Here is a 27,404-nt window from a genome sequence, read left to right as displayed (position 1 = left end):
ATGCAGCTTGTTTTTCTCCTTAACATCAACCTACAGTCCTTAAAACCACTCTAATGAATCTCCTTTGGTTTTGCTCAAGTGAAATGAAGACACCTCACCATCTCCTCTTCCTTACCTGCTTAGGTGTCCTACCTCTTTCCGTATCCTCCAGTGGTCTGCCCAGTCTGCAAATGATGAAGATGGTGCATGACATACCATGAAAGAGAAGCCTGGAATTCTTGTGAGGAAAATGGAAAATGCTGCCTCACCTCTGCTGCTGCTAAGATGCAACTTTTGCCCCTTGTAGTCTCTGCATATAAAAACCTTTTACCTTCCCCAGAGAACAACGCTGAAGAAAAACTACCTGGTAAGCACAGTGTTGGTGCCATTTCTTTTTATTGCTTTGTTCAAATTCCCTTAATTTGCTGTGGTTTTCTGCTTTTGAAGAGCTGAGAAACTTTACTAAGAGCACCAAGAGCAGTAAGAAAGTATTCTTGGTGCAACTTTGCAATGGAAACGGTAATACTGTGACTGTCATCCCGGTGTCCAGTACACTGCCACTTACTGCTGACCCGTACAATAACAAACGTAAGATTCAGACTAGGAGTCATTAACTCTGTGCTCCTAGAGCCGTGTGGCAAGATGGGAATTTCATTTTGCATTTTTATGGAATGTATGCGCCTCCCTCATTTCCACAAAAATGCACAATAGTCCCATAAGAAAAAAAACAATTATGATGAAGGAACTCACCAAGTAAAGTTGTTATGCCCCAAGCCATGAATTTTCACCCAGTCTCCTTTTTTGTGTGCTTAACCCCTTTCACCAAACAACCACCACCTACTAAGACCACTGCCAGGTACTGGGGTTGGCATAAGAAACACCAAATAATACGCTGTAACTCTTCTTCCACACAAATAGAAAATTACAACACAGGAGTAGAAAATTACAACAGCCTTTTCTGCATGACAAAACGTGAACCTAAGAACAAGTGTGCTATGATCTACTGCTGACAAATGAAGTTAATATAAAGCTTTGCAAGATTTCAGGTTTATTAACATTATTTAACTTCTCATACCCTTAAAGGAGGTGGTGTATTTGATGAACACAGCTGGGGCAACAGAATGGTTTTGGTTATGAAAGCCTGGTGTGGTAGAGGAGAGAAAAATTACAGGACAAAGCCAGTAACTGTGCAGTTTGGGAAGAGCAGCAGAAAGTCCAAGGCCAAAGTGGCCAGTGCTTTTTAAGAGCTTAGACGTTATAAGTGAGAGCACATCAGTGATGAACATCACTGGAGAAGTTCCCAACTTCCCGTGGAAAGGGTTGGAACAGCTGAAAAGAAACGAAGATAAAAACATCCCGCTGTCAGTGAGAGCAAGCATGCACCTAGAGATTATGGGAGCCCGGTGAAATGCTGCAATGACACATACTTACTGCCATATCAAAACTACTGTTAAATGTCCTACTATATGCTGGAACTCTGCTGTAGACACTCCTGAGGATCCAGTTGTAGCTCCCCTTCCTAGAAAAAAATAAAAGGAGCAAACACCCATATGCACAAAGGGTAGATGTGCATTTTGGCCTCCAAACTGTGGCGACCAGATGTTGATAAAATAACATGTTTTTTAACTCAGCACACACCTTATTTATCAAGCGACAACTTTCAGAAACAAGTACTGGAACAGGTCCACTAAACACACACACACTATATATTGTTCCCACAGACAGTTAATTATATAGCTTAGTGGAAAAACCTCGTTAATGTTACGCAGTTTACAGAAAGTATCTATATTTATCAGTAGAACACTATCTTGTAAAACACACTTGCCTGATTAGACATGTCTTCCCTTTTAGAGACAAAAGCAAGCTCTGAATTACAGATCTTCGCCACTATCAACCAATCATGCCACAATCAAAACCAAACGTTCATAAGAATGAGGACAGAAAAATCAGAAATTAGCAGGAGAGCATCATAAAAAATGGGTTATGCAAGGGTTTTACTTCTTATTTACAGCAAATATATTACAGTAAAAAAGCTTAACATGGCTCATATTGTGGTTGTGTAAGGATGATACATATGCTTACATCAAGCAGGTTTAATTTCCTTGGCACTAACTGAAACAAATACAAGGATTCAACACAAATATAAGAAACAGAACATTTATTAGGCAAAACTACACATTAACCATACACATCTGTGACTGGAGTTTCAATGCAATCCAAAGAATACAAACAAACCATCAGGATGGCAAGAACTTTTTCGACAATCGTGTTTAACCCTCAAGACAAGGCTGTCTGGCACCATCTAAAAGTTGCTGTACTGAACACAGAGATTTTAAAGAAATGTCACAGATGATTAAGACACTGAAAAAGCACTCACCACAGTGAAGAATCTCATTATTTTCCTTATTTCTTTCATTTTTTACTCCACAGTACAAGAGTGTTAAAAGGCTGCATGGCAGACAAGCTGGATACAACAGCTGGAGGGTTTTGCCTGTCAAGCAAAGTGACTTGCAGCAAGAGACATACTTTATGCAACAAAACCGATGACATACAGCTTGTGTGGGTTCAAATAAGATCTAAGAACAACAAATGTTGAAGCCTTATAAGCTCTCTTCATTATAATCAGAATCCTGAGAAAAGCAGGGTCCAAATTACTCCAAGTGAATTTAGGCTTACTTATATACAACAAAATTGTCCAGATACATCAACAGTAGTAAACAGAGTTAATGCAGTGTTAATCTTTTTACATTTTAATGACTGGCTATAAAAACAGAAACTAGCATGTTCTAATCTGTTTATATTTCCTGAGCTCAGTTAAATCAAGAAGGAATGAACATTATAAAAATCCCAGTAAGTCACCAATAAATTAAAAATGTACATAATCACTATACCTTAAGAAGCCTTACAATGCTCAGAGTGAAGTCTGCCTATCCAATACCATCGCTTTTCCTTTAGGATTCCTGTATGGAAACCATGCCATTAACTTCACCAGAAATACTGAGATGCTATGGAATTGTAGATCTTTTTTTTTCTTCTGCTCTCCAAATGCCCTTCTCGCAGACTACGAGATAGCCTTTCCTAATCAAATCATACAAAAGCATTCAAAAACTGCAGTCCTGCTTCCAGTGCAGGAAATGATGTTCTCAGAAATGCAATGTGCTATTGAAATCCAAATTTACTAGCAGCAGTTATCTGGGCAGACTCAGCTCCCGCACATAACATCACTACTACATTGGCAGCAAGGTTTAGTAAGCTTTGGGGGAACAAACCAAGACGGGAGGAAAGACCCTTGATAATAAAGAATTCATTTTAGCGGTTTCTTTAAGAGCCAACATCTTGCATTTGAGAAAAGCACTCGACCTACATGAGTCATATGCGTGTTTATTTATGCATGTTTTTCTCCTGCATAGAGAATAATGTGTACCTTGGAATAAAACCCGAGTTTTGAGAATACACTGTGAGTATGGGTATTTGTAGTAGCGCTATTGGCTAATTTGAACCCAAATGATCAAACTCAACTGTCTCAAAGACTTGCAGAGCATGAACTCTGATAAAACAAACTACTTTTTAAAAAGCTGTCTACTTATAGTATGATTTTTAATTATGGTGTAGATAAAAGAGAGGTAGAAAGGTTTATCTCCTCAATATCATTTTTCTGTGCAGTATTTATGAAGTATCAGAAAAAAATCTACATTTTTTTGGTGAAAATGCCAGCTTTTTCCCTAAGAATTATATGGAATCTCTTCTTTCCACTGAAGTGCTGCAAACTAAGTAACTGGAAACTGGTTCAGAAGAGGTCTTCTTCCCATTAGCCTCACTACACCATTTTTGTTACCAAGTTCTGCTTTTAAGAAGTCATTGCAGAAATATGCCTACACAGGGCTCAAAAATACCCAACAGACTACATTTATCAGCCAAATAATATCAAGGCTGCTCTAAAAAAAAGCACTCCCTCTTGCTCTACATACATGATCCCTCTTATGCATGCTACTGAGAGGGACAGAAGTATGGAAGGCCACATGGCCCTTCCCCTCTTTGGTGACAACCACAGGTATTGGCATCATTGTCACCCTGGCTGGCAGGAGCTAGGGAGCTTCCTAAAGCTTCTGCCACGCTCCACCCTCCGCAGCAGGAGTATGGATGGTGCGTTAGCGATGAGCGCTCCTCAAAGAGGGTGGGAAGGACGAGCTGACCAGGAGAGACAGCTTAACAGAAACCACGTTGGTAAGGCAGGGATCCATCCTGCCCTGGTGTAAGACAAGCCTGCAGCGCTACAGTTTTCATGACTATCACTAGACGAGGGAGAGAGATGAAAACAGCTTGGGTCCCGCAGCTGCACTCATCAAGAGTGTGACCCAGCGGGCAGTGCATTTCCCAGAGCCGAGAGCCCTGGCCCCAGCAGTGCCAGGGAGAGGCAGGTCAGAGGCAACAGGGCGGGATCGGGCAATAGGGGCTCCTTCCCTGACCCCCACTCTCCTTGCAAGAGTCGATGTATCTGGAAGAGAAGGACCCACCTGTTGACATTTTGCGGCACCCAGGGCTGGAGCTTCAGCATCATCCACATTGCAGCAACTGTTCACGGGTGGGATTTGAGCCGTGAAAGCCAGACTGCTGCATGGTGACCTTTAATTTACCCATAGAAAGTTAAATAAATTACATTAAATTAAATTCAGCCAAAGCAGATGCTAGTTTATTTATTAAAAAGCTCAGCTTTCTCTTTCTTTCAACTGGTTTGAGAGACAGGCAGCTCTTGGGAGCAGACCTTCACCCTAGCTCGGCTGGACAAGAGCAGCGCCATAAAGACAGCCAGAGTGACTCCTGCAGCAACAGCAGGCGCAGCAGGACCTGGCTGTCCCTAGGGATGCCCAGCACAGGCGCGTGCGCACAGCACTGTCACCTGCCAGCTCTCCGCGCTCCTTGCCTCACCCAGGCCTTCCCCCTCCTTCCACATAAACCACACCAGACTCACAGTGGAAGATGATGCTTCGCTGCCAACACTGCCTTCTATTGTCACATCTTTTAAGAAATCTAGGAATCGATTAATATAAAGGAGTATTTACTTCATTTCAGAGAAACCAATACTGCCCTGCAAATATACAACTTGTCATTACTTTTTGATAGGCTTAGGTAATGAGCTCGTATACAACAGCAGAGTCATGTTTACAATACAGGTTAGAAATGTTTCCTTTCTTTTGCTTGTAGCATTATGAGACAATAAATGCTACTGTACTCAAATAACCAACAGGCACACTTCTCATTTTTTACCTGTCCTCCTATCTGTCCTTCAGTCTGCTCCCTTTCAACAGCAGGCCTAAGAGCAGAGTCACATAAATAAGAGATGTGCTGCTTTCAGCCACACATGCTTTATACACAATCTATTTTGTCTCTTTTCTTTTGTTCTCTGGAGACATTACTCTCGTTAATTTCATCCTCAAACTATGATCCACCGAAAAAAAAATATATTCAAGTACAAACCCAAACTTTATTGCTGGGTTATGGGTCAATGTAAACTGACCAGAGTAAAAGCCAAACTAAAATTAGGTTTGCAAAAGTAAAGATTGCTTGATTACACTTGCTGACCATAGACAGCTTCTTTCACTATTCATACAGTTTGAAGACCAAAGATTGCTGGGAACAAGACACAGTCCCTGTCCTTTGGAAGTAAATGGAACTAATAGCCATCATCATCATCCATATCGCAGCCATAATCTGAAACACACAAAGACAAAAGCATATAAAAATGCAAATATTCCAGGTAGGCGGAAGATACGACAAAAGTATTGCTACTTTCAGGTTGTTTTCCTGCTGTGCAACTAGATGGTAAGTTTTGCCTTAAGAAAGCACCTTAAAAAAACTTAAGAAAGCAACTTAAAAAAAAAAATTCCTAGGGCTGAATAAAAAGTTCTTGCATGTAGTTTCCTCAATGAATAAAATTATTTGTAAGCATGTATCCAAAAATACCTCTTCTCACTGGACCCTCATTTAGGAATACCTGGCACATGGATATGTGAAATACTTGGTTTAATTTAGAGGTTAAGGTGTTCAAGCCTGATTGTCACAAGTAATTTGAAACATGGTGGCTGATAAGCAGCAGCATACATTTACAAGTAGGCATGATTCTCACTAGACACAGCCACCAAGAAAAAAGCTGCCTTGTTTATATTATTCATGCATTTATAGGCTGAAACTACCAGAGTTCAGAGATAGCTCAGAGTTCCCATCAACCTCAAAGGAGTCATGCAACAAATCCTGACCAATGCATCTGACTCACATCTCCTGTATCTACTTACTCGTAAAAGAGCTTAAAATCTTGCCCAGATTTTTTTTCCTATTTTGTTTTCTTAAAACAATGCTGAGTGCAAAGACTGCGTGGTGTGTGTGTCAGAAGGCAAGTCTGCGTGTTTCTAATGCACCAGTTTCTCTTCTGTGTGCTTCTGAATGCAGTGAAACCTATTTTCTGTTACGTAGTCAAACCTACAGATAATTATTACGTAGGAGCATTCAGTAAAGTTAACCTTTATATTTCAAATCGAACACAGTGCAACATTTCATCCAAAGAGTCAAGCAAATGCTCGGAAGCAGAATTAAGTGTAATTTACAATAATTTGTGTAGAATTGGTGATGTTCACCATCTGTAATTCCTGTAGTTATTCCAGGCAGACAGGTCTAAGATCCATGAAGAAAGCAGTTAGAAAGGAGTTATTTGTTCTGCTGAGCAGCTCTGCACACCTGCATTTGAATTTTGGCAACGCTCCTTTCGTTTTTTTTTTAAACTCTGATTTTTCAGCTGCTGTCCAGACCAGACAGGGAGTAGTGGAATGTTCTCAGAATGGTTTAAAAATAGTAACACTTACAAAGAAAAAAAGCTCAGTGACCTTTATTCTATTTTTTTTTTTTGGGGGGGTATTAATAAACATAGACCTACCCACCCCCACATGAGTGCCTTGTCTTGGGAACATTATTCTAATAATAAATGCAGGCAACAAACTCTTTTTCCTATGGTTCGGCAATTATTTTCCAGTGGAGAAATAAATCTAAAAGCAACAGACACTTCTGTGAAATGTATGCATATTGTCCATGAAAGCTAAATTAATAGTACTGGAAAGATTTTTGCAGTAAATAACGTTTCAGTAGGAAACTTATTCCCATCTTGATTTGTCACAACCCATAATTAGCAGCTCTCATTTTAAAAATATTTCTGTATATTTTCAAAACTTAACATCTAAGGGGAAGTTTTTAATTAGGGATAAATGTGGATGTGTCCAGCTAGGAAAAATGGCAGCAGAGAGGATACTGCCTTTTCCTGCCAGCGAAGAAACCTAATTAAATGAGTGGCTTTGCTGGGTAACCCAAAGAAATGAGCACACATCTGTGTAACATACAGCACGCTGCACGCTGTCAATGCAATTTCTGTACCTGGTGAAGAACTATTTCCTCCCAACACTTTCCCCAGAAACAGAGTGTGACGATGCATTCTGTTTTGAGCTGGACAGCCACATCCCCAGGGCTCACGGACAGTCTGGACGTTGCTGCAGACCCAGCTGAGGAGGAAGGCAGGAGCGGGGTGGCTCGGCTCACGAGGCAACGAGCCCCAGGCACCGCTAATGGAGGGGTTACTGACCCCGTAATTCCTCAGATCTACATTAATAAACCTGATTCTGCAAAAGGCCTGACGTCGGTTTGTTCTTGAGAAGCCCTCTTAGCCTAAAACTCCAGATGCAAAGTTTTCTCAGGAGGAGTCACTAAGAAGGTCAGTTTTCAGACGAGGGTGACTCCGGGCTTTCCCACAGCAATGGGCAATGCCAGAAAAGCGGCAGGAGCTCCGCAAGGAATGAGCTCCTGGAGGACAGGGACAAACAGGGCAACCCTGTCTGTCCTCAGCCCTGCAACAACAAACCCCACAGCAGCAGTGGATTTAGAGCACATCCCAGCTTACCGTTCCCTCCCATTAACTGCAAGGCACTCATGCAGTGATCATCATCTTCTTCTATTTCTTCCTCTTCTACCTCTTCCTCAGGGTTGTAAGCTACTGGGCCACTTTCCACTAGCACAGCTGCTGGTTTTTCTAAGTCAGGGGCTTCTGCTTGTGCACTGGGAAAGGTCATCTGCAAAAAAGAAGAGGGGTCAGTAGAGCAGCCCTTCCTTTTGTTCAATATTTGTACAAAACTTAAGCAGCTTGAAAATGGTAAGGACCGGAGAGCTGGAAGGCCATGTCAGTGCTAGAGGTTTAGCTGTTCTAGGGCACATGCGAGTTGCTCAAAGAAACGTTGCTCAAATGAAAGTCAGGCACAAACGTCCAGTTTTCACATAATTCATAGCCATGTAACTGAAATACCCAGAGACAGTAACTGCAGAACAAGGATCCTCTTGCAAGCACAACTTAAGGAGAAATTTGGGAGTGAAGGCTCCTCAGCAGAGCTCTGCAGGAAAACTTACAACATTTTCCTCATTGCACTTGACTCACATCAGGCCTATTACACAATAACAACGTTATTGACAATTTAATGATAGCAAAAACGTACCCTTCAAATCAGAAAAAATGCAACCTGTATTAGTTTTGACAGCTCTGGCTGGATTTATTTGGAGGCACAATGAGCTGTGGAACAAATAGCACTCTTTAGACAGCACTTAATGTGATGGCAGAGCACTAGGTTGGTAACACACGCCAGCACCTGTAACATTACCTATGCAATGCATCAGAATAATGATCTCCAAACACTAACTTGGGAATTGATCACTGACGGGACCCATTCCATATGTGTACGTCCCCAGTTGCTCCAAGGTTAGGCAAGACACAGCAGGGAGGGAGAGAAAGGACAACTGCAAGGAGTCAGAGGTGAATTTGGAGAAGGTAATACTGTCTTTGGTTCACTAATAGCAGATCTGGGAATGGGGCTGGAACCAGCAACGTGGTCTGCCCCAGCACAGTCCAGGCTCTGGTCTCTCTGGAGCTCTCACTCCCATGGTGTGCTCAGTCCGGGGCTTTACCTCCCTGTCTCACCCAGGGAAGAAACATCACAGGAGCTTCACCTCCACCAGCTTTGTAACCCGGCACTTTTCACCTTTGTTCCGTACTTGGACGATTTGAGGCTTGTACGCTAGAGCCTGTGGCTCAGAAGTACATCCCATTAATGGCAAGTTGACGAACATTAAAGGTTAATGCTGCTGGGCCATGCCAGCAATTTTAAGAAGGTGCTTAACAGTACCTGTCACTAGTCAGCAGTTACCAGCACTGAGAGTAATCTCCCCTGCTAGGAAAGATGAAAAAGACTGGGACCACTTCCTTGGGAAGGACAGCGGTGAGGTGCTCTGAACAATGAATGGTCCAAAGGAGACCAGAAAACCCCAGCTCCTTGGATCCCCACCACAAGAAAAGTCCTACAGTGCTTTAGGTTTTGAATAACAGTACCCAACTAGGTACTGCTGCATCTTCTCCAGTTCCACTGGCAGCAAGTTCTGATACAGTCTTGTAATTTATTTTCACTTATTTATTTATAAATGTATTTACTTGGGATGCAGTAACTCCCAGAATCCCTGTGACTGCAGGCACTTTAGAGATACACCGAAAGAGAAAATCCCTGTACCAAAAAGTTGACAGTCTAATTATTCAAACATCAAAGCTGTTCCTGGACTTGGCACATACCATGACAGTCAACCTAAAGAATCTGCCTGAGTTTTTCAAAGTCACCTAAGGGTTTGCTCCAATAATTCATTAATAGGGCAAAAGACACCCATTAATTTTAATAGAAAATCAAGTATTTAGATATTCAGATCATTCAAACACAGGTATTCATGATTTTTTAATGCTCAAATTAATCATATTATTTAGAGGAACTTCCATCCATTTTATTTTCCTACCACTGCTTTGGCCTCTAGAGTGATCAAACTGAGTCCATCTAGGTTTCCAGTATAAGCAGAAATAGACACAACAGTTTGAGATGAATCAGCATCATAATATGTATCAATTTAGATGCTTAAAACTATCCATCTGTTCTGAAAAAGTGGGTGAATATAAAGAAGCTACAACTGAGTCATTATTTTTTAAAATTGCACTGTGCTAATTAAAATGTGACCTTCTTCTAATTATCATGTCCACTTCCAGACTGCTGTACTTCTACAAATGTGCGGAGTTTTCTAATGAGCATAGCGTAAGTGAAAATGTATTTCCCCAGGCAGGATATCAAACTGTTTCTGAAAATCAGTGGGTTTTAGTCATTTTAAAAATAAGGCAGTCAAATGTCTTCAAATAGAACTTCTTGAATTCACTTCCAGACAACCTGGACTTGAGTTTGGCACACACTGTTATGTATGGATGGGCAGCTGTCAAAGCATGTCACACCACCTAGGGTAACTGGCTCACTTCCAAAAGGGGGTCAGTGTCACATGTTCGTGGGAAAAAGAAGGACAAATACCTTTGGTGTATTAGAAACAGAATTTTTAGATATGTAGTAGACAATTATTTTGTTATGCACAGAATGCATATGTCTACTCTGTAGAGTGTGAAAGTAATAGTGAAAGAAAGCAATTATTGCTGTGACTCTGATAATAATCACGATCCCTTCAGCAGAAAATGCAGGGGCACAAAGCCACCCACGGAGGGTTTCTGGCAGTGGCCAGTTACTAGCACTAACTTTTCTGTGGCACCGTTACATTTTGAAACTAAGCAAACAAACCAACCAAAGAGTAAGCCGTGCTATACAGGGTAAGCTGTCACTTCGTGTTTCCTTATCGGTCTCCTGCAGAAGCCCAGCCCTTCCCTTGGGTCAGCACTGGCTGCACAGAAGCTGTGTTTTGCATCACCTCCCTTCTCCGCAGGGATGGTCCAAGCGCTGAGAAACAGGCACAAGCTCTGTCTGCTCCTACTCTTCCTGCCCACTTGTTTGATATGTACCTTTTCAGATGCTTGCAGGGGGTTTTCTCTTTTTTGCTGTGTAACCAGGCATTATGAGGCTGTGCTAATGTTACTGATGGATACGTAAGGACAACAGGCAATCTCAGCTTTGCAGTGTTTGCAGTAACCAGCTTCTGGTCTGATCAGAGAGACAAGACTCTTGCCCTCAGTCTCTCTTGCCCGTATCTACCACATAGCCAGAGCCAAGCTGAGAAAGGCTGTGGGAATTTCCAAATTCAAACTGTCACACTGGGAGAAGTGCTGGACTTCACATACCTCTTCAGTGTGAGCCTTCTTAGCAAGCTGTGTTGAAATCAAGGGTCTTAACCTGCAAAGAAGGAAAGAAGGTGAACATCAGAAAACTTACACCAGGCACAAGAGTTTGGCACAGACTATTCACCCTCCACTGAAAGCACTATGCAACTTTGTTATGTTGGGCAATTACTTTTTTAAAGACATGAGATATAGAGCAGAGAGCCGCAGACTCCACAGTAAATAAAACACTCTCCCTTGCAAGCGCCTGCCCCAGTTCAGGATAGGAAGAAAGGATGCTCGTTAACAAGCACAGTAACAAAACCTCACCTCAAACTGCAGCCCCAGCCCATTCCAAAGGCCTCTGGAATAGATGGTTTTGTCACGTATTACAAAAGTCAAAAGGCAACTGATTTTTTAGAAAAACGCAGACATGGCAAATCCGAGCCACACTCTGAATTACCCAGCACCACTCTGCAACCCATTCCCTGTATTTGATGATATATACAGGATACTAGTAAGATCATACACACAGGGTATCGTAATCATCACTGGCAAAATTCAAGTTCCAGCTACAGAAATCATCATCAAAAACAAGGGGACCCTGCTGCTCATACCTTGAATAAGAAACAGAAATTGGACATACACTTTTTTTTTTTTTTTAAATTCTGCAACAGATATGAAAGAGACCTGCATATTTTGGGAGAAAAGATGGATCAGTATTACTTCACCGCTGAGTGTTAAATACTGTTGTTTCTGAAAAACATTTCATAGCCTGTTTTCTCCTTACTGCAGGAAGGCTGTTCTCAATCCATCACTTAGTGTTGCCTTCTGGTCTCCCCTCCTCATCTAGAAGTATCTAGTCATGAACAAGAAGACTTGCTTTCTACTGGAACACTGCTCAGACATCTTTTAACTAAGTACATCTTTTAACTAAGTCTAGGCAAACAACTTAATGAATACCAATTTATGTCTCCAGAGATACAGTCTTTGATGATAAGCTGTATCTTTCCCTCAATTTTCTATTAGTCATTCCTCCCTGTTAACACACAGAAACCAGTTGTTTTCCTACTTGTTTATTTCAAATAATTAGCAGGAAGAAACAGAATCCCAGAGAATGACCAGGGGAGACTCAGATCATTATCCCTGATGGAGAAGACGATATAAAAATACAAAATATCGTCTAAGCTCCAAAAAGGTTCAGAAACTGGTCATCTCAGAAATGCTTCACAAGGCTCAAAAGGCACTTTGGCAACCAAAGTAGTCCAAGGTGCCTCCTTAAAGTAGATCTAAACAAAAAGAAGCCACAGGAATGCTTCAGGAGCTGTACCACCGAAGGACCAGAACACATTATTCTGCTACAGATATTTCTTGTCATATTTCAGAATTATCAAAAAGATCAAGAAAGAGATACTCTTGACCCACATAAACGATCTGTTACATAAAAGTCCTGGTGGACTTCTGGGCTTAGAGAGAATGTATTTGAATGCATGGACGCACTCCCCCTTATGTGCCTGGCCTTTTCTTTCCTTTATCTAATCCAAATTGTAGAGTTTTTACAGAACCACAGAATGGTTTGTGTTGGAAGTGACCTTTAAAGGCCATCTAGTCCAGCCCCCCTGCAATGAGCAGGGACACCTTCCACTAGACCAGGTTGCCCAGAGCCCCGGTCCAGCCTGACCTTGAACATTTCCAGGGATGGGGCATCTACCATCCCTTCAGGCAACCTGCTCCAGTGTTTCACCACCCTCACCGTAAAAATTTCTTCCCTATTGCCTAAAATTTTAAGACTACTGTCTTACTGTCAAGTACTGTTTTCCGAAAGTCACCCTGTTTAGATGCTTACAAACATACAGATGCAGCAGTGTCAAAAGGTTATGTAGCTGAAGGATGCTAATTACCAAACAGGTTGTATTTCATTGACACGACTGAAAAAAAATAACAGGGGTAAGAAATGAAGGACTTTTATTTTAAACCAGTAGTAGTGATTATTGCAATTAACATTGTACCAAAGATAGCACCTATTTCCTCCTGCTACCAAAAGACATCAGACCTCCCTGGAGCACCCTGAAATCTTTCCTCCCCCCAATTAAAATCAAGCTGTTGAGTAAGACTCACAAGGTAATCAGAAACTGCTGACATTTCTTTTAGAACAAATTATACATGTGCTCACACAGTGAGGAAAACAATCACAGCTATAGGAAGCAAAGAGTAAACATTCCAGTTTCATTTTAATTAAAATGGTCCCCTAATGAAAATAAAAAGATTCACGCTTATGAAAAGCCTATTTGCAAACTTTAGTGCTAAATCCAAGAGCCCTTCTATACCATTTTTCAGCGGTGAGTGACTCTCACACCCAGCTGAAATTAAAGCTGTATTTCTGCTCCAAGATAACTGCTCACAAAACATGCATCTTTATTGCTAGAAGAATAGCGCTGCCATTCGATCCGGGTGATACGGTTTCTCTCTCAGTGTAATATCTAATGCATCCAAAAGCAGCGGGTTGGATGCTGCTCCTGCTCTGGCTGGTGGGCACCTGCTGCAGCACAGATCTGGAAGGGTCACTCGCCCTGTGGGCGGCACAGCTCAGCTCGCTGTGCCGCCACACGATGTGCTACCTGCAAACACCAGCGATGAAAACGGAAAAAAGGTTAAACCACTGCAAGGGGAGACAAAAAACTTATTCCCCCCCATGAAATAATGTGTTTGATTAAAATTATATAAAAGTTATTAATACATAAATAGGTAAGCTAATTTTTCTCCCTTGACTCTCCTTATGCCTATGGAGAACCCTACTATTACTGTACAAAACCATTTAGGAAGGTTTTATAGCGAGGTTTTTTGTTTTTAAATGCCCCGGTGCCCTGACCTCCTTAAACCAGAGCAGCTGCTGCCACACCAGCCATATGGAGCAATAAATTACTGGCTGCCATGGCTACAGATACGGGCTCCTTCTGCTGTCTGGCTGCACCACAGAGGGCAGAAAAAAAGTGTCTTCACGGAAGAGGACGACTGATTTTGAGGCTGGGATAAGTTTGAATAGTTATGATGAAAAAAGCGCCTTGAAAAAACTAGTAGCTGATGTATCTTATCCAACTTTTATTGTGCATGAGTCAACCTCATCTCTAAAAGGCTACTAAGTACACAGATGCACACACACACTGCACGTGAAAAATCCTGTCCATCACGGTCCAGCTCCAATTCAGGGTTGCCAAGTTCCATAAATAACAATATCCTGCACTGAGATATGATCCCGTATCTACTGAAGCACCAACAGTCTCTATTGAAAATGTCATGTTGCAACTGGTCTTCAGTAGTTGTTCACTGTCTATGCTGACGACTTGTTTGAGGCACTTCCATTATGACCTTTGCAAACTAATACAGTACCTTGTGGCAGGGAGTAACAAAACAAGCAACTTTCTGAACAGCGACGTGATTCGTAAAAGGGGAAAAAAGAGATTTCACAGCACCAAGTGTTATATCCGCATTTCAAACTACTTCAAAAATTACACAGCTCTACAAATGCTCGTGTCAGCCAACACACATAACACTCGGAGCAGATAATCTTGACACGTTCTCGACAAAAACTAATGGCATGGTACATGGCATCAGAGGCTGCTCCCTGCCGAATCCACTCCGCTCTCAGCTGAGATCTGCATGATAACATCTAGGTTTGTCCTCCAGCTTAACAATTTAAAAGAAGATTCAGAATAATAGCTCCTGACAGGGCTGGAGATCACACAGACTGAACTTTCAAAGTGAGCAAATTTCTCTGAAAAACAAGCTGGCTGTGAGAAACAACTGTTTCTATTTTGCTTATTATTTAATAACAAAAGATTACACAGCACAGTACATAAAATACAAAGAGCACTGCGAGGTAATAAAACCACCTCACTTGCATCAGGCTGTTCGCCCACCAAAAAGGTTTACGATACCGCAACAACCTCCTCAGTGCAATCCTGCAAGTAATTTGGAAAGTCACCCAAAGCTCTGTTTCTTACTGGATTTAATTTAATCCATCCAAGTAGGGAACATCTTACTGCTGCTTACCACCCATGCTAATTTTATATGCGGATGATCCCAGAATACGCGATGGAAAGCAGATACAACGGAGCCCGCAGCCACAAGCCTGCAGTGTAATTATGCAGGTCATCTAAGAGAACTGCCCATAAAATGTATGCATCCATACCACAGGCCTTTCATACATCTGCCATTTCAGTGACAGAAAAAGCTATTGAGAAATGATTCGGCAAGAGACTGGTCAGGTTCTCCACGCTGGCCGAGATCCTCCTCCCACCTGAGGCCAGATGGTTTTGCCTCAGAAGGTCAGTTTACCAGACATCTGCGTGAGAAGGAAATTAATATAAATGTTTACCCCAGCTAAGAGCGCCCTTTAATTAGGTACCATCAATGTTATCCTTACCGGAAAGCTGGGAATTACCTCTCTGCAAGGATTTAATTCTCTTCTGGGAAACACAGCTGCGTCAGGAGACACAGACGCGCTGCTGTGCCATTAGGTCAGGACTGAGGGGTGACCCTCCTGGACTCAGACCACCGCTGTTTTCCAGAGGGCAAAACAGAGACTGCAACCACGACTGCGACCAGAGCACTTTGGGGTTTGCACATCCAGCTATGGATCCCACCATCTCCTACATCTGCTCCTGGCTGACAGCCGGGTGCTCACAAAGGTCATTCTCTCCCCTAGAGAGGCAACCAAGGTGCATGGCCAAGGCCATGGCTGGTTGTGACACCAAGGAACGGCTGCAGGAAGCCTTGAGGACGGGCTGGAGTGGAAGGGTGCACTCTAGCACACTGGGAAAAGTCTACACACAACCACAGACAACATCATGATCTGCAGAAAGGCAGAGCATCCTCACACCTTGAAACCACCTGTGCCTGAATATAAGGCAGGCAAGTATTTTGGGCTTTCTGAAGGCCAGGCTGACCAGCCCTTCACCCAACCAGCTCACCATCAGTGTGAAAGCCCCGAGGAGTTTCCCTGAATCACCCTCCCCAGTGACAGGGCTGCAGAGACCCCAACCACCGACAAAACAACACCAACTGACAGGCATGTCCACATTGCAACGAGCTCACCTCACGCACAGCGTGGTCCAGGTCCCTCAGAGCTAACCCCAGAGCTGCCAGCTGTGCAGACGTGACTGATGGAGCAGCAGGCAGGGTCTGAGCCTCCTAGATAGTGCCAGACACCTTGGCAACATGGTCAGGATGTGTTAAGAGCCAGCTTCTTCTAACTCTGCTCCAACACGCCTGTGCATACACAGCCAGCATTTGCCTCCTGTATCCAAGCAAGCAACACTACAGAAAGAGCCGTTTCAAGCAGAAAAAAAAGCAAAGCTGAAGTGACAACAAAAACTAGAGTGAAATGAGAAATTGTTCCCACTTCTGATTCCCACTCAGCCTTCTTTCATGCTGGATCACAGGACCTTCGCTTTCATCAGCGCAGCATCAGACAACGCGATGCTGAGAAACATCTTCAGTGCTAATGAGATTGGCCTCTTCTAGCAAATACCCAGGCTTAAGTATCTGGGGATCGAAACCCACAGGAGTAAACTGCCAAAAAATAAGCATCGCTATCATTCACTACAGGATATGTTTATCAGCACGGTACTAAGCACCTACGTCAGTCACCGAAATGCTTCTGAAAAGCAGGATTTTTGCTAACGTATCCTGAACACCTATTTCAGGCTTTTCAGCGAGGGGCAGAGGCCACAATAACTGTCTTCAATAACCCAGCTCGGAGCAGGCAGTATTTTTCTGCATAGCTGCAGCGCTCGTTCTTCAATTAGATGCTGTAAAATAGCAACTTGCTGTTCTTTCCACTGACTAAACCAAAAGATTTTCGACAACAAAAAATGAAAAGAATGAAATCTAAGGCCACCTTATTGCGACCAAATGAAATGATGTTACTGCAGCAGATCCGAAACAATCTCTGCACATATCTGCTTATAAAGGAAATTGCTGCAGACCATGGGAAATTACAATTGCTCCAGGACAAGAAAGGCTGACTGATCTAATATTTCTGGTCGACACACCTTCTTCCTGGGTTTGTCAATAAAGATACTGATGAGCTCATCTCTCCACAGGTCAGGAAATTATTAGTTGAAAATATGCTGTTTCTTTCACCATGGAAATTTTTCCAGATGAAATGATGGCAGCAAGGCAAATGTGCACCTTGCTGGGAAAAGCTACTTAAAATAAGGAAGCTATGAAGCATTTTAATGAAGGTAAATGAGTAACCATGATGGTCTCAGTTAAGCAAGTCTAATGGCAGTGTCACTTTTAAAACATAGGCGTGAGACAACTCATGTGGTGACAATCCGAATATGTCTAACTATCTTTTAGTGCCGTCTTTCAAGTGGTAACAGTGCAGAACACATCTGTTATGGCAGAAAGCACCATTATTAGCGGAGAAAGCAAACAGAAATAATTTTTAAATCACGCTTGGAACTACAGTAACAGATATTAAATTTAAAAAGTTGAACGAACACACTATCATCTCAACAGAAGGATTATGCTATTGAAAAGTTCTCAGCAGTAGCACTGCCGTCTGTATCTGGTGCGAGTATATTTTTCTAGACTCAAGAAATGAGGATCACAGATATTTGCTTTTGGACAGGTGTTTTGATCAATCTCAACCTCATAAAAACAGCTAATGAGGCAAAAGATGAAAAGAAAAACATCTTAGTAACCTGCAGTCTCTGAGAACAATCCACTGAGATTGTTATACCCAAAGGTGATGCCAGATATATCGTTAGATCTTCCCTGTTGACATTACAAGGACAAAAATCATGCTAGGCAAAATACTAAATCACCTCTTCTACCACCTCTGATAGCATATACCACCACGCACATTAAGTTTCTCTCATCCAATTATGCAGGCAAAACTAGTATTTCAAAATTCAGGTAACTATAGATTCATACAAGTAATCCATCAAGGAATAAAGATGGATGACAGATTTTTTTTCCCCCTTGTCTATTATACATTAAAGAGCAAATTCACTGCCAGCCATCTGGAAATCAATGTATTCCAAGCTTTATTTTATGATTACCAACATTCCCCTTCGTAACTCATTTCTAATTATAAGCAATAAATCATTCCTTCTTGCTTGTAATTTGTAACAGCCAATTAAGGCGAACCTCTTATTTAAATAGCAAATCTAGCTTTAAAACATCACATATTTTGAGGTATGCACAGAACATCTAATCACGCAGCTGAATGGTGGGACGATGATTTAACGTGGTTTCACAGCCACCAAGGAGCCACGTGCAGAAGAACCCGCTGTCCCCTGTGCCCCACGTACACCAGGACTTTTCAAAACTGAAAGCACAGGTCTCACCTGTCTGATTTAATGCAGAAGAGACTGAAACATGTATCATCATGATACACGAGCCAGGACACAACTCAGGGAAGTCTGGGTCAAGGCTTCCCGCTCCTGTATCAGGAAATGAATGAAGAGGCTGGAACGGAAGAAGGAGCTGTAGGTTGCTCTAGGAAGAAGTTCTGGACGTTTTCTGATTTCATTTTAGAAACTAACAGTGAAAGAACGCAACTCTAAATTTAATACTTAAAAAAACAACTTGAGCAGCTTCTCTCATGCCGGGAATGACGTTCGAGAAACAGACTGGCCTCCTCCTCCTCCTCCCCAGCCAAAGGACAGCCCCGTGCACCGCCTGGGCACTTGCCATCTAGGCTACTCCGTGTTGCACCAGGCTTTGCCAGTGTTAGCCATAGCATGGTGCTTGGCATGATCCCTCTTGGATCACTCCTCTCCATCCCTCACGGCCAGGAGAGGATCAAGCAGAACAAAGGAGTGAAACAGTCTGCAAAGAAAAGGTGTCACTATATAAATCCAGATCATTCCTTTGGGGAGAAGGGTTTAATGGTGGCTTCCTATGGCAACTCTTTCCAACAGAACAATATCAAAGAAATGTAGTGGAGGATGTCAGACCAGACCAAACAGGGTGGATCCAAAAGCACTGGCAAGGACATGGAGAAGTTTTTACTTGTATTTGTTCTTCAGTGTAGGTCTGAGCAACAGGCATGTGAGTGCAAACACAAGAGAGAGGCTTCTTATAAATAGCTCTGCTGGGATTTGTCCGTTAGAAAAAAACCCCTCACTCTTGTCAGAAAAGTATGTGATACAATTTTGGATACAGAATTTATTACATGAGAAACTGATCTCAGGAACGTGGAAGTGGTTCCCACTGAGATTTTATTCGGTCATCACACAGCTCAAGTCTGTTCCAGCTTCACATTGTGTCATCTGGTAAGCGTTTACAGTAGGAATCAAGGGAACTGGATTTGGAAAAAATCCATCACAACTGACCTAAATCTGATCTGACCTGAATAATCAAACTAAATACCAAATTCAAAAATGGCTAGACAAAAGCAAGGAGCAGGAGTTCTTCAGCTGCAGGAGTTATCTCTGTGTTTCCCCATGAGAGTTAGGCACCCCACTTTTTTATTTCTCCCCGATAAGCAGTGGTGATGGAGGCTATGTGAGCATCCCCTGGTACCAAAGGTGCCAAAAGCCAAGTGCGTGAGCGCTGCAAGCTCCGCTGCGTTCCCTTCCCTTTTCAGACACTATTTGCTCCTGAGAGAGCAGCACTTGCAAGCAGGAAATGGAAGACAGCAAGTAAATAAGACAATCTGAAGAGAACACCTTTGTAGGGCAGTGGTGACCATGTCGGTACCATCTGGCCTTGCCTCTGCCACACAGTCACCCCGAGTCACCCCAGAGAGTGGCCTGGGCCAGCACGGTGATGGCAACAACCACCTGGGTGTGGGTAATGCCACCATTAGACCCACAGCCACGGCAGCCCCCCTTGCAACTGCGTGTCACACTCACCACCTGCCCCGTCACCCAGGCTTGCTGCCCTGCGGCGTCAGGCTCAGAGCGGGTTATGCCACCAGCATCGCTTTATTCCTGAGCGACCCAGCTGAAGACGTACAAGTGTGGCACCACCTAAGCAAACACACAGCAAGTCTCCATAGATGGTTCATTATTTAGGTAGACCTTGTAGCAATGTGTTCAATAAAAAGTTTCACCGCTTTCAAGACTCCTTATCTTCTTTTTATGAGAGATCTCAAAACAAAGCTCAAAGACATTTTAACATCTGGTTTATTCTCAGCAGTGAGAACAAGACACTCAGAAGAAAACTCAAAAATAGCTGGCTTGATGTTGGTGAAACTTGGGCAATATTACTGGCAAAAACTTTGGATGAGGATGCAACAAAAAAGCCTGCACAAACTGTAAAGGGAGGGAGAAGCAGACACCAAAGCCTACAAATGTAATTTTGAAAATAAGGCATCATTCTTATTATGCCTGTGGATGTCTATCTTCCCCATATAAAGTTTTAAAAGCTCTATATAAACTATACTTCTAAGCAAGCTTGTAATTAGTTAGGGGCAGGCTTAGCTCTAATTATAACTTGTAGAGACACACATTATGGAAATAGTTAGCTAATAACCATAGCAATGCTCATTTGCTGGCTGAAGTCAGGCTGGCATGTGATTGCCCCGTAACCACCCCAGTACTTTCTGCCTTGTGTAAACTGGGCTCCCTCATGAAGCCTGTAGGACCGGTCTGTCGGGTCCTCCTCCCAGCTCTGCCATACAGGGTAAGCCAGGAGTCGCTGCCACCGATGCTGTGATGCCCTTTGTGCCTGCATCTGGCCTCCCCTGCTCCTTACCAGTACGCTGTGGGGTACCCCTTCTCACCTCGCCAGGAGAAGCTGTGCCAAAGGGACCAGGGAACCTGACAGAGAGCCGAAACTGCACCATTTCGACAACAGGCAAGATCAGGCTACATCCAGCCCATGAACCGGTCAGATGTCAGCATACATTGTAAACATGTCTACATTAATCTGTACAGCCTTTTTCAAAGTTAAAATGAAGTCAGTCCCACATCCCATCCCAAAAACCCAACAGGATGCTCCACTGGAAGAATATCCCTCTACGCCAAATATCCTATAAAAGAGCAAGTTCACACAGCTCTCTCATACCTTTGGATCCAAGCTCTACTGACATAAGAAAGGTCCAGAAAGTAAACTGTACCCTTTTATTCCAACCTTGGAAGCTGCTTGCATAGCAATCTCTGCTTGGGTATAACTATGCATGGATAATACAGTGCAAAACCAGTACAAATCACTGGGGAAAATGGCTATTTACCATTGAATATGACACAAGTTTGAAAGAATTGGTACACACTACGGGAGCTTGCTCACACATACTGCTATGTACCAATGATCCACTGAACCGGGTTGCAGAAGCCCTTCATGTTATAAAAAGCCTATCTCCTTTGCAATGCATTTGGTACAGATAAATTGGTGAGTGTAAAAATGCAGCCACATTTTCTTATGGAAAGAAAATTCCAAATGGAAGTGTTAGGAAGGAAAAAAAAACACCTGCTGTTTCAAAATCTGTGTACAATACGTGTAATTCCTGTTTAAGAGACACTACTTTTGATGTGGGGAGCAAGCACCACCTTTTCTGATGTCTTGTGTAAGCTTCATATTGCACATCTGTGATTAAGTTAGATATTGTAGGGGATGCTACATGCAAAGCAGATTTATTTAATAGTGGTTTTCTTTAATTCAGCTTAATACTAGTGTTAACAGATACAAATTAACCAATGGAAACCTCATTCAAACTGCAGAGGAGATGCCTCTCGCAGCCTCTCGCACTGGTTTAACCGGATCAATTAGAAAACCTCTCCAGGTGAAGCCCATGCTGCCCACAGTTGGCTGCACAGGTTGGTGAAGGGGGTACCTCTGCTTGGGTCACCAGTCCCTAATTTGGCTCAGTCAAAACAAGCCAGGTCATCCTAAAAGAGACCTCTGCTAACTATTACCCTTTGAAATTGCTGGAGTTTTCGAAATCTGTTAAAGCGCACTTGCAAAAGCAGGTCAGCCAGCAGATCTGAGGGACGGCAAGAAGCAGCTAAGTTCAGCTGGGAAGATGTGTCCCTGACCTTGGCTTACAGCTCACCCAGGTGGCTCCTGACACCTCCTCTTCACCCAGCCCTCACCTGGATGGGCAGAAGGTTGACCCCAATATTAAACATCCAGATGGCCAAAACTTCTGTAACTGGGAATGAGTCACTCTTCATCAAAGCCAAACACAGCAAAACCTGCGTGACAAGATCTGTTTAAAAATCCTTACTCCACCTAATTTTTTTTTATCCATCCCTTCAAAGAACTTGTGGCCCCCAGTGCTTAGTTCTTCAGCCATCAAAAATCCAGTTTCTGAGGAAGGTCAGCGTAAAAGTCAGGCAAGCAATCCCTATTGCTGAACAACATCCTTTTCTCCACTTCACCACCGCTACAGAAGATGCATTAAAAAGAAAACTACTGCAGCTACAAGGCTCCATCCAAAAACTGCTCATGCACATCCTCGACTTTGTGTACACAGAAATAATGAAAGGCTTTAATGGCAGTGGCTGCCTTTCAGCACCGTGCTGCTCCCTTGGACGGGTACGGCCAGGGATGAAACCCTTAAGAGTCACAGATACACCGTGCAAGCTACAGTCCCACGCAGTTACTGAGATACGGACTGTGAATGGTAAAAGGAGTTCAACTGACTGTGAAACGTGCAAATACTACAACAAATAGATACTTTTACGCTGTCTTATTTATACAAAATTCCTCCTTCCTATCCTAGCATTCATATTTTGTCACCATATTCTGTCAAGTTTTTCAGACGCTTATTGATAACCGATTTTAATACAACTCCAGTGAGAATGAGTAAGACATGAAAGAAACACTATCCATCAAGTAAATCCCTGTTTCTTTCTTTGTACCTCAGAAAGCTTGCACTCGAACCCTGTAGTGAAACAACAATAGTATTGAGCAGAGAAGACAGTAAATTCCCACTGCAGTTTAAATCCTTCTAAATACTAACCTATGTTTGAAGATCAATAAAAAAAAGTACTTTCAGGTTAATCTTCTGCTTTTTTTTTTTATTGTTTTATTTTGAACTCCAACTCCTTGCATTAAAAATTTACAGAAAGCAATCCAATATTCCTGCAAGACCTGAACTACTTAAAGTTAAGTGCTAAGAAGTATTGTAAGACTTGCAGTGTACGGACCCTTTCTAGGCTTTATGCTGCACGCATCCCTCTCCAAAGCGAAGGGGCTCCCCGCCGTACACAAAGAGAAGGCTGTTTGGGCTGAAGTCACAACTTCAAAGACCACTAGCACAAAATTTGCCAACTCTCTTGGCCATTCAAGCAAATGTCAACTGAAACAAAAGCGCACTGAGGAAAGTTGTTACCGAATGCCACACGGGGAAAATAATGCAAATCTCTATCGATGATCAGCTTAGCTTTAACAACATCTAACAAGCAAGTTTGCTTATGTTCTTTTTCAGCACCACACTCGTTCTGCTCTCTAAAGGCATTTCTGAAGCATCAGTCAACAAAAAACCCTCTAATTTCAAAAAAGTGACACCCTTCTCCCCTTTTTTAAGAAACACTAGTCTTGAATGCATTACGTTTAGATATCCTACATTCTGTACTAGGTCAAAAATATGCAGTAAATGCCTAAGAAGTGCTTGGCTCTAGTGAGACAGCAGTCTGCACAGACTCACTTGTAGTATGTCTGCCTTTCAGCTGTTTAATCTCCATACACTGCATTTCCTTTATCAGCACTACAGCATCATTCCAGTTTGCCTTCGTTTTTTGTGTCTACAAGCATCGTGAGAACATCAATACTTGGCAGCCTAACACTTGGGTTTTTAGCACGACACCACAGATCTTTGAGTTACTTTGCTCAGTTGGTTAGGAAAATGTTACAGCAAATAAATAAATGTATAAAGTATTTTTTTTTAATGCTATGCAAGTGCCACATCGTAGCATAAACACTTTTCACTGTGCATATTTTTATGGAAAGAGCTTTTCAGAGTAAACTGTTTTAAAGGAACCTAATCAAACTTAAACACATGCACGACAGACTTACATTTGGAAATTAATTTTGTAGCAATTTATGATCCTTTGATGTGAACTTTCACAGTCGTTCTTAGAGCAAGAAAGTATTAGTTCAGAAGTGTTATGTTTTGCCTGGCCTCAACAGAGAAACTACAGCTGAAGCTCCTCTAGGTTCTTGTTACCTCTAAGCTTCTGACCATTAATACCTTAACTCAAAATCTTAAGAGAAACAAGAAAGCAGCATAAATCTCGTAAACAAAATACATACTTCTACCACGAACCTGCTTTACACAAAGGTGCTAAAACCAGCTGCCAACACTGGCAAAAGCTGATCCATTCCAATACTGAACTTATTTACCGCCTCTGCATCTTCCCACCGAATTACGTCCCTGCAAGCGGTCCAACATTCAAATTCCCCATCCATCTCACAGGACAGAAGTGAAACCATACACTTCAGAAACAGCATACGAGTGATGTGGTATTTTTACCAAATGGCAGCACCATGCAGAGAGCCCTGGAGCAGATTTCTCTCATCTCTCAACAAAAGAAATACGAGGATGTCATTGAGCGAGCGCTGTCCCTGTGGTCACGTCCCGGGCTCCTGGCCCATCAGTCCTGCTGGCGGCACAAGTGTGTTTGGCAAAACCATGCTGGAATAGCCCTCCCTCATCTGCCATGCACCAGTTCCTGTGATGCCTCCATGGCCCCCATTAACAGCTGACAGTATTTAATGCACATTTGTTCAGACACAAAATCATGCCTACAGGGTGTTACAGCTCCCAGGAGGCTCAGGGCACAGGCGCAGGAGTTTGGGATCACCAAACCCTTTCCTGTAAACATCACCTAAACCGTTTCTCCATGATGATGCAGGAGATGCCATGCTGATGATGATGCCTGACTCACCAAATCCAGCTCTGTCCTCCTCTCATTTTCCAATATTTGGAAGAGGACTCCATCGGACTCTCCTCAGCTCTAGCAACAGCAGGACAGACCCGACCAAAGCCAACTGCTCCCAAATGCTGGTATCCACCTTGGCCAGTAAGCAAGTCCAGGTGTGTACCCTCTTGCACGACCGGCATTTTTGCAGACCGGCTTTCGCTTCATGTGCACATTTCAGTGCCACAGTTCAGATAAGATGATGCACAAGCCCCTCACCTTTTTCAAAGGATAACAATATCGTAAGTTGAGTAGGTGTCTTTAGGAGCAAGAGCTAAAAAGTTAGATTCTACATGTCAAACTGCAACATGAAGTTGGCTTTACTTCTGACACAAATAGCGTGCAAGCTTCACGTTTATTAAAAACAGATGAAACAAGTCCCAATTCTTTTTGAATAGCAGAACTACTGAAGAGACCTGGTGGAGTTTAGCACAGCAGGAGTTTTAGTTCTCTATCACCACACGTTTAAACACTTGAGGACTTTGCAATAAATACTGAATTGAATTCACCATCAAAAGACAAAATCCATGTTCTATCTGCCAAAACCTTTAGCAGCCTAAACAGAAAATGTCACAATTGATTTTCAGCAATGGTATAGAAATAAAAACCAACATTTTAAAGTCTTTAGGGTGTAGACAGAGAGACAGATAAACAGCATGACAGACAGATGGATTTATTGCTATAGGTAATTTTTTACTCCTCCTAAGCAGAGATCAGGCTTCAAATGGATTGATACAGTTAAACAGATTAAGTAAAAAAAACTTAACTAATGAGTAATTTTATTTTTAAATTCTCTGGTCTGTCAGAACCATTGGCCCTAGAGGTATAAAGTGAACAGATTTCTTTTCTAAAGCACTACTGTTTTATTTGCATTAAGGTTAAGGAGCTTCCTCTCTCCTTGACTGGTGTCAGATATAATAAAACAAAAACATTTGAAAGGAGGGAAAAACCTCACCCTGAGCTATTAAAAGTGCTGGTTTTGGAGGCTCTTTTACTCCCTCCCCATTTCCCTGACAAAGTCATAGATTACCTTTGGGCTCACTTTGCATCCACAGAGCCACTGGGAGGGGTGTGCCTGCAGAGCCCTCCAGAACCCCCAGCCCCCTCGCACCCCCGCTGCCTCCAGCTCTCGCTGGCCAGGAGGTGCGTTTTTGGTGGGAGGAGGCAGGGCTGGTGTATTTGCAGATTCCCTCCTCTCTCTAAATTTAGCAGGGTTTTTAATGCTCCTGATTTAAACAATGCAGTGAAATACAGAGAGAAAGAAACGCAAGCCAAGGTCCGTAAACTCTCAAGGTTGACTGCAAGCATTTACCAAACATACGATACTGGCAAACAGCAGCAGCTGCTGAGCTGATAAGCTGTCTGCTGTGCTCACAGACAGGCTCCCACATTTAAAGGGGCTGAGAAATGAGCAACTTTGTAATACTGCTATAAGGGAATTAACGCTAATATTAGAAAAAGGAGTTTGAATAATCAGGCTCTGCAAAATGCAGTCCTACTAAGCAGCAAGCTGGGCCACTTTCAAAATTACCAAGTAACCTGTTTTCATATAACCTTCTTGACACGAATAACTGACCTGCATCCAGGATCACTGTAAATCAGATTTTAGTTTCCCCTTCTGCATGCTACACTAAACAAAAAAATGCTCAAAGTAACGGCTCCTACTCAAAATGTTAAAATGTCTATGAAGGCCACCAGAGTAGGGAAATAATTAGCTGAAGATTTATTTCTTTAGGACTAAACCCACTAACAGGGTCAACAGCAGCAATGGTGGAACAAGGTCAGGACAACTCTGCTTCATGCCAGCATCTCCCCTTGATACAGGCAGGAACTTTCAGCCACCCCCACCCCAAGAAGCGTGCCACAGTCACACTCCTGCAGGAGAAACAAACTGACCTTTTTACAAACTTCTAAGTTTTCAAACCCTTTCACACTTTTATTGGCGTTATTAGCTGGGCAAAAGAAAAAAAATATCTGAGGGTGCTGACTCCCACACAGGGATATGAAACTGGACCTTCCTGGCATCCTCCTCTCTCACCCGTTAGTGACCGGGACATGCAGCACCCTCTGCTTAGACATAGTTCAAAGTTCACTTCCAGCCACAGAGGACCCATGGGAGTGAAAAAATGGTTCTCCATCACCATTTATCTCTTTCTTCAAGTCTATGAGTGCCTTAAGGAACAAATTAGGAACATTCAGACCATCTAATCAAGACACAGCTCCAAAAAGAGACAAGGCACTTCTTAGGTCAATCCAGTGTTTGGCTGTCAACCTGTATTTCGATGAAGCTGTCTTCAAACACGGCACTCAGCCATACCGCCACTGAGACTTTCCTTCTGCCATCCCACTGAAATGAGCCTTTTCCTCAGCTGCAGCCTAGCTCTGCCGTGCCGTATGCT

The 27,404-nt window shown here is 42.7% G+C and overlaps 1 protein-coding gene across 3 annotated transcripts in view; it reads right to left on the bottom strand.

Annotated features, from left to right (window-relative positions):
- Positions 1–2,122: 2,122 nt before the first annotated feature.
- Positions 2,123–27,404, bottom strand: part of BRF1 (BRF1 RNA polymerase III transcription initiation factor subunit) — a 175,625-nt gene continuing 150,343 nt past the window's right edge. For all 3 annotated transcript variants that reach the window (XM_056344999.1, XM_056345000.1, XM_056345002.1), the window contains 3 exons: positions 11,147–11,198; positions 7,916–8,084; positions 2,123–5,688 (listed from right to left, as the gene is read on the bottom strand). In XM_056344999.1, the coding sequence (XP_056200974.1) occupies positions 5,651–5,688; positions 7,916–8,084; positions 11,147–11,198 (259 nt within the window). In that variant the 3' untranslated portion in view covers positions 2,123–5,650. The remainder of the gene's footprint in view (positions 5,689–7,915; positions 8,085–11,146; positions 11,199–27,404) is intronic.

The sequence above is a fragment of the Falco biarmicus genome, chromosome 7, assembly GCF_023638135.1.
Source record: "Falco biarmicus isolate bFalBia1 chromosome 7, bFalBia1.pri, whole genome shotgun sequence".
Lineage (NCBI taxonomy): Eukaryota > Metazoa > Chordata > Aves > Falconiformes > Falconidae > Falco > Falco biarmicus.
Note: the sequence above shows the minus strand (reverse complement) of the source record. Positions and strands in the feature narration are given on the sequence as shown.